Here is a 12794-nt window from a genome sequence, read left to right as displayed (position 1 = left end):
ACGTGCATTCCGGCTGGATGACAGCACGCAGCCCCGGGCCTCTGCTGGCCCCCAGGCTGAGGCACCCCGGCACCTGCGTCCACCCAGCCTGGCTCTGAGCACCAAGCCCATGGAAGGGGGTACACCTCGCACACGCTGCACCTGGAAATCCCGCGCACACCTAGCACCTAACATTCCTACGTTACCTCCCCGCCCAAAGAGGTTCTTCTTCTCTGTTGTCTCAACATCCTGAACCCCCCACTCGCCTAACAACCGTACCGCAGATCTCACAAGACGTGCTGCTCGCTCAACCTCGGGACCTTTTCCAAACCAGCTGACTCAAATGCTACTACGGTTCAGGGGTCAAGAACTGAGGGAACTGCTGATTAAATGACTTCCCGACTACAGTCCTGCCTCCTTCCCGACTCTCCCCTCTCCCTCCCCATTCCTACTGCGACTAAACGAAAACCTTCAAGTGGAGCTCAACCATTAGCTCCACTTCTTTGGATCCATCGAGGATCTCCCTTTGCCTTCAGGATACAATGGAAAGTCCTTAGGACACACATGGACCTGGGGACCCGGTCTGGGTGAATGCCCCCAGCGTCAGGTTCGCCCTGAGTCCAACACCTCTGTGTAAACGGTTCCTCCATCTGACACAACGCACCCCTCCACGCGCTCGGCCGGGACACCTGCTCGCTGGAGATGCTCCCGCCCGGCCTCCTTCCAGCATGAGCTCCGTGTCCAGCTCCCTCCAGCAGCATGCTTCCCAGCAGCGCGGACTCCACCACGGCCGTTATGGGGGCAACCGCCACACAAGACCCCACCAGGGGTGACCACAGCCCATGTCACCTCAGCTTTCCAGTGTCTAGCACCAGGTCCAGAACGTAACAGACGTGCATTATGGTTTCCCGAATGAAGGATGTGACTCAAGGAGTCATTTATCTGTTCCTTAAGCCAAAAAGCATACAAATCTGCTTTGTCAAGACTAACTTCCTAAAAAATTACAATAAACCATTCTGCAAACACACAAAAAGATGATGAATTCATTGCATGAAGGTGGGGAATTCAGCAACCTAATTGACCTGCATGCTCTATACATGGACTTCTCATCTCTGAAAGACTCCATGTCTATAAACACTTGTTTAATTCACTCATTCCATATCTGTTATGTGTCAGGCACTAAAGATAAGAGTAAGCAGTTAAGACACAGGAGACTTACAGTACACTGTAGGTTAAAACAATAAAAATGCACCCCTAGTACAAAATGAAAAAAGCCGTATGTGCACGTGGACCCGAGGGCACTGGCCCGCCTTGTTAAATCCTCACTTTCCTCCCTGACAGCTGGTCTGAGATCCCGTAGCAGGATGGACAACGTGGCCACCAAGTAACGCAAATACGAACTGTCAACTTACAGGTGAGAGTGAGGACGGAAATGCACCCAGGTGTGGGGACGACAGCAGAGGGGGTGAGGGCACCGGGGAGAGAAGAGGAGGGGGCAGCTTGAAGAAGTCGACGGCAGCCTGAAGATCTTCATCAAAAGAATGATCATGATCAGAAAAGTCAGCACGGTCATCCTCATTCCTCTGCGTTACAGCCTCAGGATTCCGGCCCTCTTTAAAGACACCATTGTCACGGCAAGCTGCTCCACCCGGCCTCTCTCTCCCCGCGTCTTCACACGCAGAGAAGTCGCCCTCTATCTCCATGGACAGCTCTGCCAGGCACGTCTGCACGGCTGAGGTCCTGAGAGGGCTACCCCCTACTGGAGGGGGCACACCATCCTCCCTGGACTCTAAGTGTCTGGGGTTTTCTTTGGCAGGTTTTTCTGTGGGGAAAAAATATATATAAAGAAAACTTTAAAAGACAATCCTTATTTTAACAGTTCAAAATGCCTGCATTAAATCCAAGTAGAAACATTTTTAAAAGGCAACCAATCCCTTCCTAAAGAATAACCTATAAGACTTGAACATATTCCACAGAAGTATGCTTCCCTCACAACAAGCGAACGAGAAGACAGGCAGGTGGATGGTGAGATGCCCGTGTCCCATTAGCAGCAGGGTGTCCGTGCCAAGGCACCCATCCACAACCATGGTAACGGGGCTTGACGATGCCCTCATTCTCTTGGGAAATCAGCAGGACTGGGGAGAAACAGCTTCTGCATACAAGGTGATAGGAAACACTATTTTCCCTGTCTAAAATCAACCTATATTAGACTACTCCATGACCATATTTGTACAATTCTCTAACTAAGGAACCTGACTAGGTCACATAAATACTTTGCATTATAACGCAACAAGAAAACTACTAAAAAACGCTAGTTCTCTTTGGATTTGGATTTTGGTATACGGCAGTAATGGTAATTGTTAGTAAAAACATTGTGTCCTAGGAAATAACTAGAAATAACCATTTGTCATATTTGAAAGCTGTAAAAATACATTTTGCAGAAGGCCTCAGGGCTCCTTGGAGCAGTGTTTGATAACAGGGCTAAGGGAAAATACAAGCGGAACCTTAAACAGCTTGCAGTACCAGAAGTAAAGAAGTACTCAAAACAGGACGGGACATGCCTAAAAGACCCAGGAGCCAAACTAAAGATAGTCCCAATAACCAAATCTGGAGCAATATGAATAAGATAATGAAAGTACTGTATTATAACATACAGAATTAAAAAATATATATATCTGTGAGACTACACTGACAGAAATAGTGAATAAACAAGTAAGTGGTGAAAAGCGACAGCTCTTGCTTACTGAAGAATTCCAATTAATACACGTAGGAGGAATGAGGGAAATACAAAAAACGCTATTAGAGTAGTAATCGTAGCAGACAAGATCCATCAATAGATGCTAAAATCAGTGGGCTACAGTTGGAGAGAAACAGAATATTTGCAGTGTCAAAGCATCTCCCTCAAGATAATCAATGAATAAAGAAGCAAAAGAAATTTTACATGCAGGAACCTGGCCGACACCACCTTAAACAAGCAATCAAGGTTAACATCCCCAGTGACAATGCAGACCCACACACACTCTCCCCTGGCACACTACTGGGGAACTCTTGCCAAAAATACACAGCCTTGCTCTCATACAAGAAAACATCCCACAAACCAAAAGATTCGTATTCCCCAAAAGGGTCAGAGATGTGAGACAAAGAAAGAGCAGTAACTGTCAGACTGGGGGCAATTAAAGGAAGAATGACTGCTAAACGCAACATGGGGTCCTGGGATGGGAGGCGACAAAAGTGGGAAACTCGGTCTTCTGCGTACACCTGCCATATACACCTCCTACCATGTGTCTTCCAGTTTCCATGAATACTCCCTGACGAAAGGTGCTATTACAAAATAAAAAGCCAGATGTATTCACTGAGACTAGAAGTCACCCTGGAGGGAATGGAGTTCTGTATGAATTCAAGTACCCATCCTACTTTATTTCACTCTTTCAATGTGAGATTCAGGAGATATTAAAAAGTGAAGGCATATAATGCCCAAAGTAAGCATTTCTACTGCATGTATGAAATGTACTTCTGGAAGCTTCTCTCTCACCTGGAACACATCTGCTGCCTTCACCAGGTAGTCTGTGTGTTGTGTTTATACAGAGCCAGAGTTCCTTCAGAAGCAGTTTTACTTTTCCTGTGAAAGACAGTAAAGTATTAAAGTCATGTCATTTGGCTCTTTCTACACGAGGCCAAAACACAGTCCTGTAAAACCAGGGTTTACTAAGGAATTAGAAAACCAGGCAACTTAAAACATCTTCCCCAAATTCAATCATTGCACACAATTCAGTTAGCTACTGATAAAAAGGTCTACTGATGGGCTGAATACAAGCTCAGGTTTTTTTTGGAAGGTGGGGTGCAAACAGGGGTAGGACTCAAAAAACCAAATCTACTTGTTAAAGGCCTTTATCACCATTATGAATGCACAGAATAAATCAATCTTTGGTCTATGTATTTTCTACAGAGTGATATGAGACTGGGGTCCGGGGGGGAAGCATAGATACAATGACCGATGGAAGAGATTAGGGCTCCAGGTAGTCTACAAAGAACAAAGAACAGTATCCCCTCAGTTCCATGAGGCTATCAGAAAAGCCATCCGAGTTGACCATGCTGTCATTAACTTAGAGGCTTCATGGATCTTGGAAAAAAATTTAATGGCCTTAAGGGGAAATGGGAGGAGACATAAATGGGTGTGTATAAACATGAATAGGGAGAGAGAATCACACATGAGCAGACACACAGAAAGAAGCATATGCTTCTATAAGGAAAGTGAAAACTTTGGAATTTTCATAAATATTTTTCAAACGGGTTTGATTTCCTAAAATGGTTAAGAATCACTGGTCCAAGTTGAAAGGCAAAGGGCAACTACAACAAAGACAGGCCTAATGAAAGCCATATAACATTAAGAATATTATACTATGGTTTTAAAGTCAATTTAACGTTAAGAACACAAATTTCCAAAAATGTTCCAAAGCAAAAAATATTCATAAAAATATAAACATGAACAGTTTGTGTCAAATATGCATAAAAAGACAACCCACACTAGTTAAAATTTAACTGAAAATAGCATTAAGTATTAGGTGATTTCAGTCCACCCCTAAGTTCTGTTATAGTTCATTGGAAGTTCTTAAATGGAATCATTTATTGAAAATACTGAAATCTCTAATCCAGTTATAGAGAGGCTAAAAAGACCAACCTTTTAAACCAAAATTTCTACAAGGAATCACAAATTTTGGAAGAGGTCAGCCCTATTTAAGTTGGCAAACTACATCGCTCTAAAAAATGAAGTCCATAGTAAGAGGACCAGGACAAATGGGGCACAACAACAGAGAAGTCTGAAAAGTTGGACATTTCCAACCTCTCCTGAGACAAATCAGCCACTGTCACTGTGTGTGAGGTACATCCATTTTTGAGTTTCAAAATTCTATGATCAAGTAGTTTATCTACATTGTGATTTAACCTACCCAAAAGCCTGCTTCCAAATACTGTAATCCCCTTTGCTTAAATGACCTGACCAGGATCCCTGCTTATTACGTATACCCAAAGCAGCAAACAAGGAACCTTAAAAAAAAGAAAAAAAGTTACTTTTCTATGCTTATGGAGGCTATTAACCAGAGCTAGGCCTATTTCAACCGAGCACTCATTCATTGCTTCCAGGCTGACATAAAAGAGCTATCCATTCCCAGCAAAGCAGAAAACAATTTTCATTGTGGCATCATTAGTTGTGAACACCTCCTTCAGCTGCACTACACACCTTCCCCTTACCCTTTACTCCTTTATCAAAATCCAGGCATCTCTGAGTACAGTATTTCTGGACTTTCCTACTCCACGGATTTGTCAGTTTCCACATGAATAGCACGCTTCTTTAAACACGACAGTTTTATAAGTATGTTTTAATATCTGTACAGGCATGAATGTGGCTCAGAATTTTCCTTTTCAAAAATTAAATTATTATTCCGAACAGCTATTCTTTCCGATAAGCCTTCACCATCTGGTTTTAAAGTGTGTATTTATAAATACACATGGGGAAAATGCACATCTTTATGCCTGAAGTCTTTCAATCCAGGAACATAGCATTTACACATGTGTTCAGATGGTTTAGTTTTCCTTCACCGAGGCAGGCATGCTGCTTTCAGGTCTTTCCCTGGACATCTCAGGTCGGCTGCCACCTGAGATCTGGTCGTTCTTATTCCACCCGTTTTGATAGGCTAATGATGGCCCATTGTGCGTGTTCACTGTATATACCTGCACCTTCCCCAGCTCCTACACTTCTGTTTTCCTTTTTCCACATAGATAGTCACATCATTTAAAATGCGGACAATCTGACTCTTCCTTATTAGCACTCACAGCTCCTACTCTGTGTCTGCCCGGCTGCACGGCTTAGGGTCTCCAGCACACACAGAAGGGATGGAACGAAAAGCAGGCTTGCCTTGTTTCTGACAGTAATGATTATGCTCTTAGGGTTTCACCTTTCTCAAGTTCAAAATGTTTTTTTCTATTATTACCTCACCAATTTTCTTTTTTAAATGTGGAATGGGTACTGAATTGAGATGATCCTATCATTTTCCTCTTAACCTGTTGTTGTGGTATTCCTGAGATAAATCCTTAAGTCATAACTTGTCCATATTCTAAATTACTAATAGATTTGAGTTCTTAAGATTTCATTTAGTACTTCTGCAGCTTTATTCCTAAGTAACAGACTTCTGAGTCTTGAAGATATGTATGCATGTTATTCTTAATTGATCTTGGTACAGGGTTATGATAGTCTAAGAGAATGAAACAGGAAGCATTCTACATTTTTTAAGTTCTAAAACCAAACAATAATAAAGACATCAGTTTTTCACTTCAGGCTTGCTCACCTGCAAGCCACCTAGATCTTCCATGGTGTTGAATATTTAACTATTTTTAAAATTTTCTTCTGGGTTATTTTTCTGTTCAGGATTGCAACAACTAGTCCATGTCAATTTGAGTATGTTTTCCTACAAAATGGTCCATTTTATGAACATGATAAAATCTGAATATAAATTTGTAAATTAAAAATAATTCTCCAAATGTATTTTTAAAGCTTTCTCAGTCCTGGTGCGAGTTGGGTTTTGTTTCTTCCTTTCTTGATCAGATATGCCAAAGAGCTGTCACTTTCATGAGCATCGCAAAGATTCAGTTATTAGTTTTAATGGTCCAAAATCAAATGCCTTGTTTCCTATTTCATTAATTTATGTTTCCATCTTCAACAATTCCTTCCTTCTATTTTCCTTAGGTTTCTGCTGTATTTTCCTACCTTCTTAGTCATTCATTTTCTGTAATCCTTGCTTCATTTTCTGTAATTCTTGCTTTCTAACAATCGCTTAAGACCGCAAACCACTCACTGAATACTATATTGACTATATCTCAAAGATTTTATTAAATACTGCCCTGCTTTTATTTCCAAAACAGATTAGTATTTCAGTTTTTATTTTTTCTGTTATCCAAGAGGGGTTTGTATTTATTATGTGTGTTCAGTTATCAGTTTTTCAGGGCGGAGGTAGGAGAGATTTTTATTAATATCCTATGAAATATCAGTATCTTCATATCTCCTATTAGATCGTAGCTTTTCGTTGTCTAGTAAATAGTCAGCTTTTATATATGTTTGAAAAAGTATTTTAAAGAATTCAAAGTTTGTGGTTTAAGAGTTATATGTAAATCATCCATCCTGCAATTATGATTCCAATTTATCTCCTATTTAAATTCTTGCTTTTACTCTGTGTTTCTGAGAAACACACTGAAGCCTCCCATGAAAACAGATTTGGTTATTCCCCCTAGAATATCCAAGCATTTTACTTGACATAGTTTTATGCTCGAAGGTCATAAGAGCAGTATCTTCTTGATGAATTGTACCTTTAATCAATCTAAATATTTCCTTTTAATCCATGTAAATTCATTTCTAGGTGTGAATTATTTCTTTGTCTTGTATTACTGCTCTCAAGTTAGCATTTGCTTAGCATTTCTTTATCCATCCTCCTATATTCAATCTGGCTGCTTCATTTGATTTTAAATGTATTTCCTTTGAACAAATCAGAGATGGAGATCATACATAAAAATCATGCTCTACGGCTGGGAGGCTTTTCTAATGTAAGTATTGTATCAGTGTCCTGCTCTGGGAAGTCTCTTTCTATAGAATTTCTTGATCACATTCTCTCCTTACAGCTCTGCTCTCCCCTCTGAGAAGTCCTAGATGACTACTACAACACCTGGCTCTATGCTCCAGAGTCTTAGGTTTTCCCTAATACCTTCTATTTCCTTATCTTTCTACACCACATTCTCACAGATGTCCACAATTAAATCTCTTGGTTCATTATAGCAATCTTCTATTTGTCCACTCAACAATCCAGTCTTTCGAGTGGGTTTATTTCTACAACGTATGTTTAATATTTGAGAACCCCAACTCAGATTTCACATCAGCAGCCTACAGATAGGTTCTTAGATGTTCTCTAAGGACTCTATTTCAATTGTTATCATTTTCTTCTTGTTCATGATTTAACACCGTTTCCTCAGGGACTAGTTTCTCTTGAGCTCGGTGCCTTTCTTCCCTGTCACTGCTTTTTCTCAGTGACGTCTCTCACAGCCAGAGTACATTTCTACGGCCTCCATTTTTAGTCCTATTCCTCTGGCAATCAATGCAGGTCCTCATCTCATGAACCCACAGGACCCTGTCTTCAGAAGGAGGAAGCAGAGTGAATACGGTTGTGAGGACTTACATGGCATATATACAAATATCTCATTTTCTGGGAACAGGAGGGGCTATCCTTCAAAGCAGCCATAAGTAACCCAATTTTCTGACATCCACACCCACTCTGGGTCTTCCCATGTCCTAACAAACACTTCAGAGAACTGAACTTTGGGCCACAGCCTGTGGACCACTGCCAGGAACAGTCTCGAAGCCAGAAGGCCGCAGGCTTCTCGCCCCTTCGTTGGCCCCGCGGCGACTGCCAATGCACTGCCCCTTCTCCCGTGCCCGCTCCTCTGACGTAGGGAAGCACACACTTCTGTGGTGAAAACCTGCTTTTTGAGGGCTGCTGCTTTCCTCTGTAATTTGGGGTTTCATCACCAACTGACACCACCTGCTTTACACCTTCCTCATTAATTTCTAGCACGTTTTAACTATCCTTTTCTTTTTTTCTTAATCTTCTGCCATTTTCATTGGAATTTGAAAGGAAGGCAGACCAACAAAACCCCCAGGCAGTCTTCTCAAAAGTGAAGCCGACCCAGTGCTCTTTCTGCCTAACTCATAAGGTTTTTTCAGAAGTCAGGTATGAACAAAGAAAAGTGTTAAAGATTTACTTAAGAATTAGGTATTAAACCCATTAAGGTCCACAGCTAAATAATCAGCAGATTCCTAAAGACTTCATTTATTTACTTGTTTGGAAAAAATAAAATAAACAGTATCCCTTCCCTCACAGTGAGGATAGATTAAAAAAAAAATTATTTGAGAAACTAACTAGTTCTTTGAAGGAAAAAGAGAATGTAAGGCTAGAAAGCAACTATGGAAGGGGGTGAGGGCTGTGTTTTAAATAGTGAGGCCTGAGAACAGCAGAATCCTAAAAGAAAGAAGGTTAAAGTCCACACCTGACTGTTAGCTGGGAAAGCCCAGTGTTGCCGAGTCCGGCTTCTCTCAGCAGCACCTATTACTCAAAGTCCCACTTTCCACACCTCAGAGTAGGAAGAAAGGTCAAAAGCACATAGAATTATGCATCAGTGATAGTGATAAACAGACTCAGGGCCCGGGCAACTGCAAAGTGTCAACTGTTAGTCTTAAGCCTTGATCTATGGATTTAAAAAAAAATAGATAAATAAAAGAAGGAAAAAAAGGTAAAGGAGACTTCTGAAGAGACATTACATACTTGCACAAAACAGTGTTAAGTGGTTTTAATAATTTCCATTTGGAGAAAACATGAGTGACGTGAAAATATCATTATTTACCTATTTGCCTTTTTAAATGTATCTCTACCAAAACAGTACAAGATAGGCGGAGAAGAAATTCTTAATCTCTTTTTTACAACTAGGAATGAAAACACAAAGAAGGGAAGTCAATGGCCAAGGGTCAAACAGTAAGTAGAAAAACTGACATGAAACTCCAGCATCCCCACTTCTCATGTTACACCTCCTCGTCCACAAGGTAGCAGGCTCAGTGCTGCAACGTGCCGGGGACGCTGGGGACGTCCCTGTCCTGTGAGCACCCCTGCACTCCTCTGTGTAACTTCCGGTCTTCTGTAAACACTTCTGTCTTCCAACAATACACTGCAGGGCTTTGACTCCACAGTTTCCCTGCCTGACTTTAAACATTTTTATATATTTGGCACCTATGAAATCTAATACATTAACTTGATAAATTATAATCTAATGAGGAAACTATACTCATTTATTGAAAAGTGTGGAAAGTATAGCTCTCCCAGTTTTCTTTCCCAAGGAATACTGCTTTTCAACTCTTTCATTCACTATATTATTTTATCAGACAGCAAGGTGATAACATACACAGATCTAATGAAGACAGGAAACAGGAGATGGCTTCTTCTAACAAAAAACATGTACAAGCCCAGGAATTCCCACAATTATAGGTAAGAGTAACAAGCAACCTCCCAAACCACTAAAAGAAATGCAAAGAGATTGAAACTAAATTTGCAGTATACTTACTTTTATCAATGCTTCCATAAGAATCACTTGAAATTTGTGTTCCAATATGTCTCAACTCTAAAATGTGGGGAAAAAACAGTTAGAAAAGAATACTGTGTGTCAAAATAGAATTCTTAAGTAAGCATTAACTGAATACTCACCCTTTTCATTTTTCTGTTTAGAAAATTCATCAAGCTTTTCCTGTGAAAACAAAACACGAGCAGTGTTTGCAGTGGATAAAGGAGTGCTAGTTCTAGACGGGATGTAAGAGGGGGCAACCCAGGGGCACTGCTGACTGCCCTCAGCTGGGGGCCTCACGTGTGACTCCTCATGACGAGGACCCACGGGGCTTACAGAGGACCCAAGGAGTCCCGGAGGGAAGATCTGAACATGCGTGGGCACTGCTGTTATCTATTACCTGTGTCTTCCTAAATTCCTTTTCAAGTATTTTCTTTTCATTCCTTAGTTGCTTGAAGTCCTGAGTTTGCTTGACAGCAGCCTCTTTATTTAAAGAGTGCAGTGAAGTAAGAGAGAAAAGTAATTTACCACATTTATAATTACCATTAATGAAATTCTCAAAATAAACTACTGAGAGCTTTCCTCGTTTCTTAAAATTTGAAACAAATTCTGTAAAAAGTTACTATTCTTTCAGTATTCTATCAGAATCAGGGATAAATGCAGGAACACTTTTGTTTAAACTATTATCTACAAAACTGAAGAAATGGCATATAGGCCCTAAGACTCCTTTCCAATCCTGAAACAAGCCAACCCCAACCCTTTAGTCAGGCAACAAGCCAATGTACAAGATCTTTAGAGGGAGAGGCTGTGGTCCCCTTGTTCTTCAACAATCAGGAACATTCAAGTTTTAGAGACTTAGAACTGTGATTTTATCAAGCAATAGTTAAGACCATTTTCTTCATTTGGGGGAAGGGACAATCTTCTCAATGTTTACTATGTTTTTACTCCTTCCTGCCTGGAGTTCCCTTGCATCAAGCCAACTCATCCTAAGTCCCTATATCTTTACATAGATCTACTTTTAAGGTATTTTTATAGCTCTCCTGTGGATCTACAGCAAATTCTTAACTCGAGTTTTTGGTTCTGAATGGTTCAAATATACTATTAAGAACCTGAGCAGTATTGACTTTATCTGAATATGTTCACATACAATTGCTATGAAAAGTAAAATCCTATAAACACCACAGTAACAATCCTCTCCTGATTCCCCTAACAAACTTGAGTATTTCTTTACCTGATTTTTAGCCCTGTCGCTTACTAGAAAAATATTTTTGTCACATGGGAAATATACTTTCGCTTCAAAGGAAGTTTGCTGTAAAAGCTTCATGTAGTCTCACAGGCATTTTAGATCCCTTTAAAAATTTTCCTTAAATAGACATTATCTCCACACAGTAGCAACAGAAGGTAATACTGAGAAAGAACACAGTGATGTTGTACTTACTGCCACACTCAATGTTTGTGCAACAACCAAATCAGAGGAAAACTTGTTAGCAAAACATTTAGAACCTAAGTCTGAAAAATTGGGCTCAATTAAGGCAAGTTAATAACTGGAAATATATTCAGCAACTTCTATTCAAATTCTCACTTCACACTCGAAATGAAAATAAACTGTTCTCCGACAGACTTGCGGTTGCCAATGGGGGCTGGGGGAGGGATGCAGTGGGAGTTTGGGGTTAACAGATGCAAACTATCATATACAGAATGGATACCAACAAAGTGCTACTGTCTAGCACAGGGAAACTATTCAATATCCTGTAGTAAACCATAATGGAAAAAAGTATTAAAAAAAAGAATGTTTATATATGTATAACTGAATCACTCTGTACAGCAGAAATTAACTCAACATTGTAAATCAACTATACTTCAATTAAAAAAAAAACAAAAAAACCCCGTTCTCTGAAGCAGAGGACTACGGGAGTGATGACAGGGCAAAGAGCAGGTCCGTGAGCCCCACAGTTATGAGGGCAGCCCCAGCCCATGCTGGAGAGAAAGGAGGAGGGCATCAGGGATGGGCTGGCAGGTCACACTTGTCTCTACTTGATGTTATTTCCACGTCACAACCACTCAATAAGGAGGAGAAAACAGAAGAAAAGATCTCGGATTCAATTCCCAAAAGGGCTCTTAGCTGCCACAGGAGGGCTGAGCAGACTCTCATGTGGCCCTCTGCCTGCTCAGTGTAGACAGAAGGCCCTGAGCAAACTTGGGGTGCCGGGGGCAGGGGGGTGGTGGGCAGGACACAGAGGAAATTCTCAGTGGAGGGAATCTCACAGAAATCTCTCCATCGTAAGTGTGTCACAACCATCCAAACACATCAAGTTTCTCAGTACTAAAAGTAGTACCCTTTTCTACTAACCATTTATTTCGTTAGTAAAAAATGAGAGGGCCCCATGAGATTCAACTTTCAAAATTTAAGTCCTTTTCTTGATCGCTGCTTTTTACAGTAAAAGTATGGGCTGTTATTATTTTGAGTGAACACTTCAAGGATATGCCACATTCCATTTCCATGTCTATCCAGTAACTGAGAGAAGTACAGTATTCAACCTTCTTCCTAACAGTACCCTTAATACACTCATCCAGGGATGCACCATCAAAAACCAGGACTCAACTACTTGACCAAGTACTACAGCCTTGTACAATTACCAATCATTCATACAAAGACAATGACTTCCATT

The 12794-nt window shown here is 40.8% G+C and overlaps 1 protein-coding gene across 1 annotated transcript in view; it reads right to left on the bottom strand.

Moving 5' to 3' along the window:
- Positions 1–12794, bottom strand: part of ICE1 (interactor of little elongation complex ELL subunit 1) — a 58460-nt gene that overhangs the window by 25920 nt on the left and 19746 nt on the right. The window contains exons 8-12 of the mRNA XM_065875005.1: positions 10526–10608; positions 10269–10308; positions 10129–10185; positions 3512–3598; positions 1392–1801 (exon numbers count right to left, since the gene is read on the bottom strand). Coding sequence (XP_065731077.1) covers positions 1392–1801; positions 3512–3598; positions 10129–10185; positions 10269–10308; positions 10526–10608 — 677 coding nt within the window. The remainder of the gene's footprint in view (positions 1–1391; positions 1802–3511; positions 3599–10128; positions 10186–10268; positions 10309–10525; positions 10609–12794) is intronic.

Source organism: Phocoena phocoena, chromosome 3 (assembly GCF_963924675.1).
Source record: "Phocoena phocoena chromosome 3, mPhoPho1.1, whole genome shotgun sequence".
Lineage (NCBI taxonomy): Eukaryota > Metazoa > Chordata > Mammalia > Artiodactyla > Phocoenidae > Phocoena > Phocoena phocoena.
Note: the sequence above shows the minus strand (reverse complement) of the source record. Positions and strands in the feature narration are given on the sequence as shown.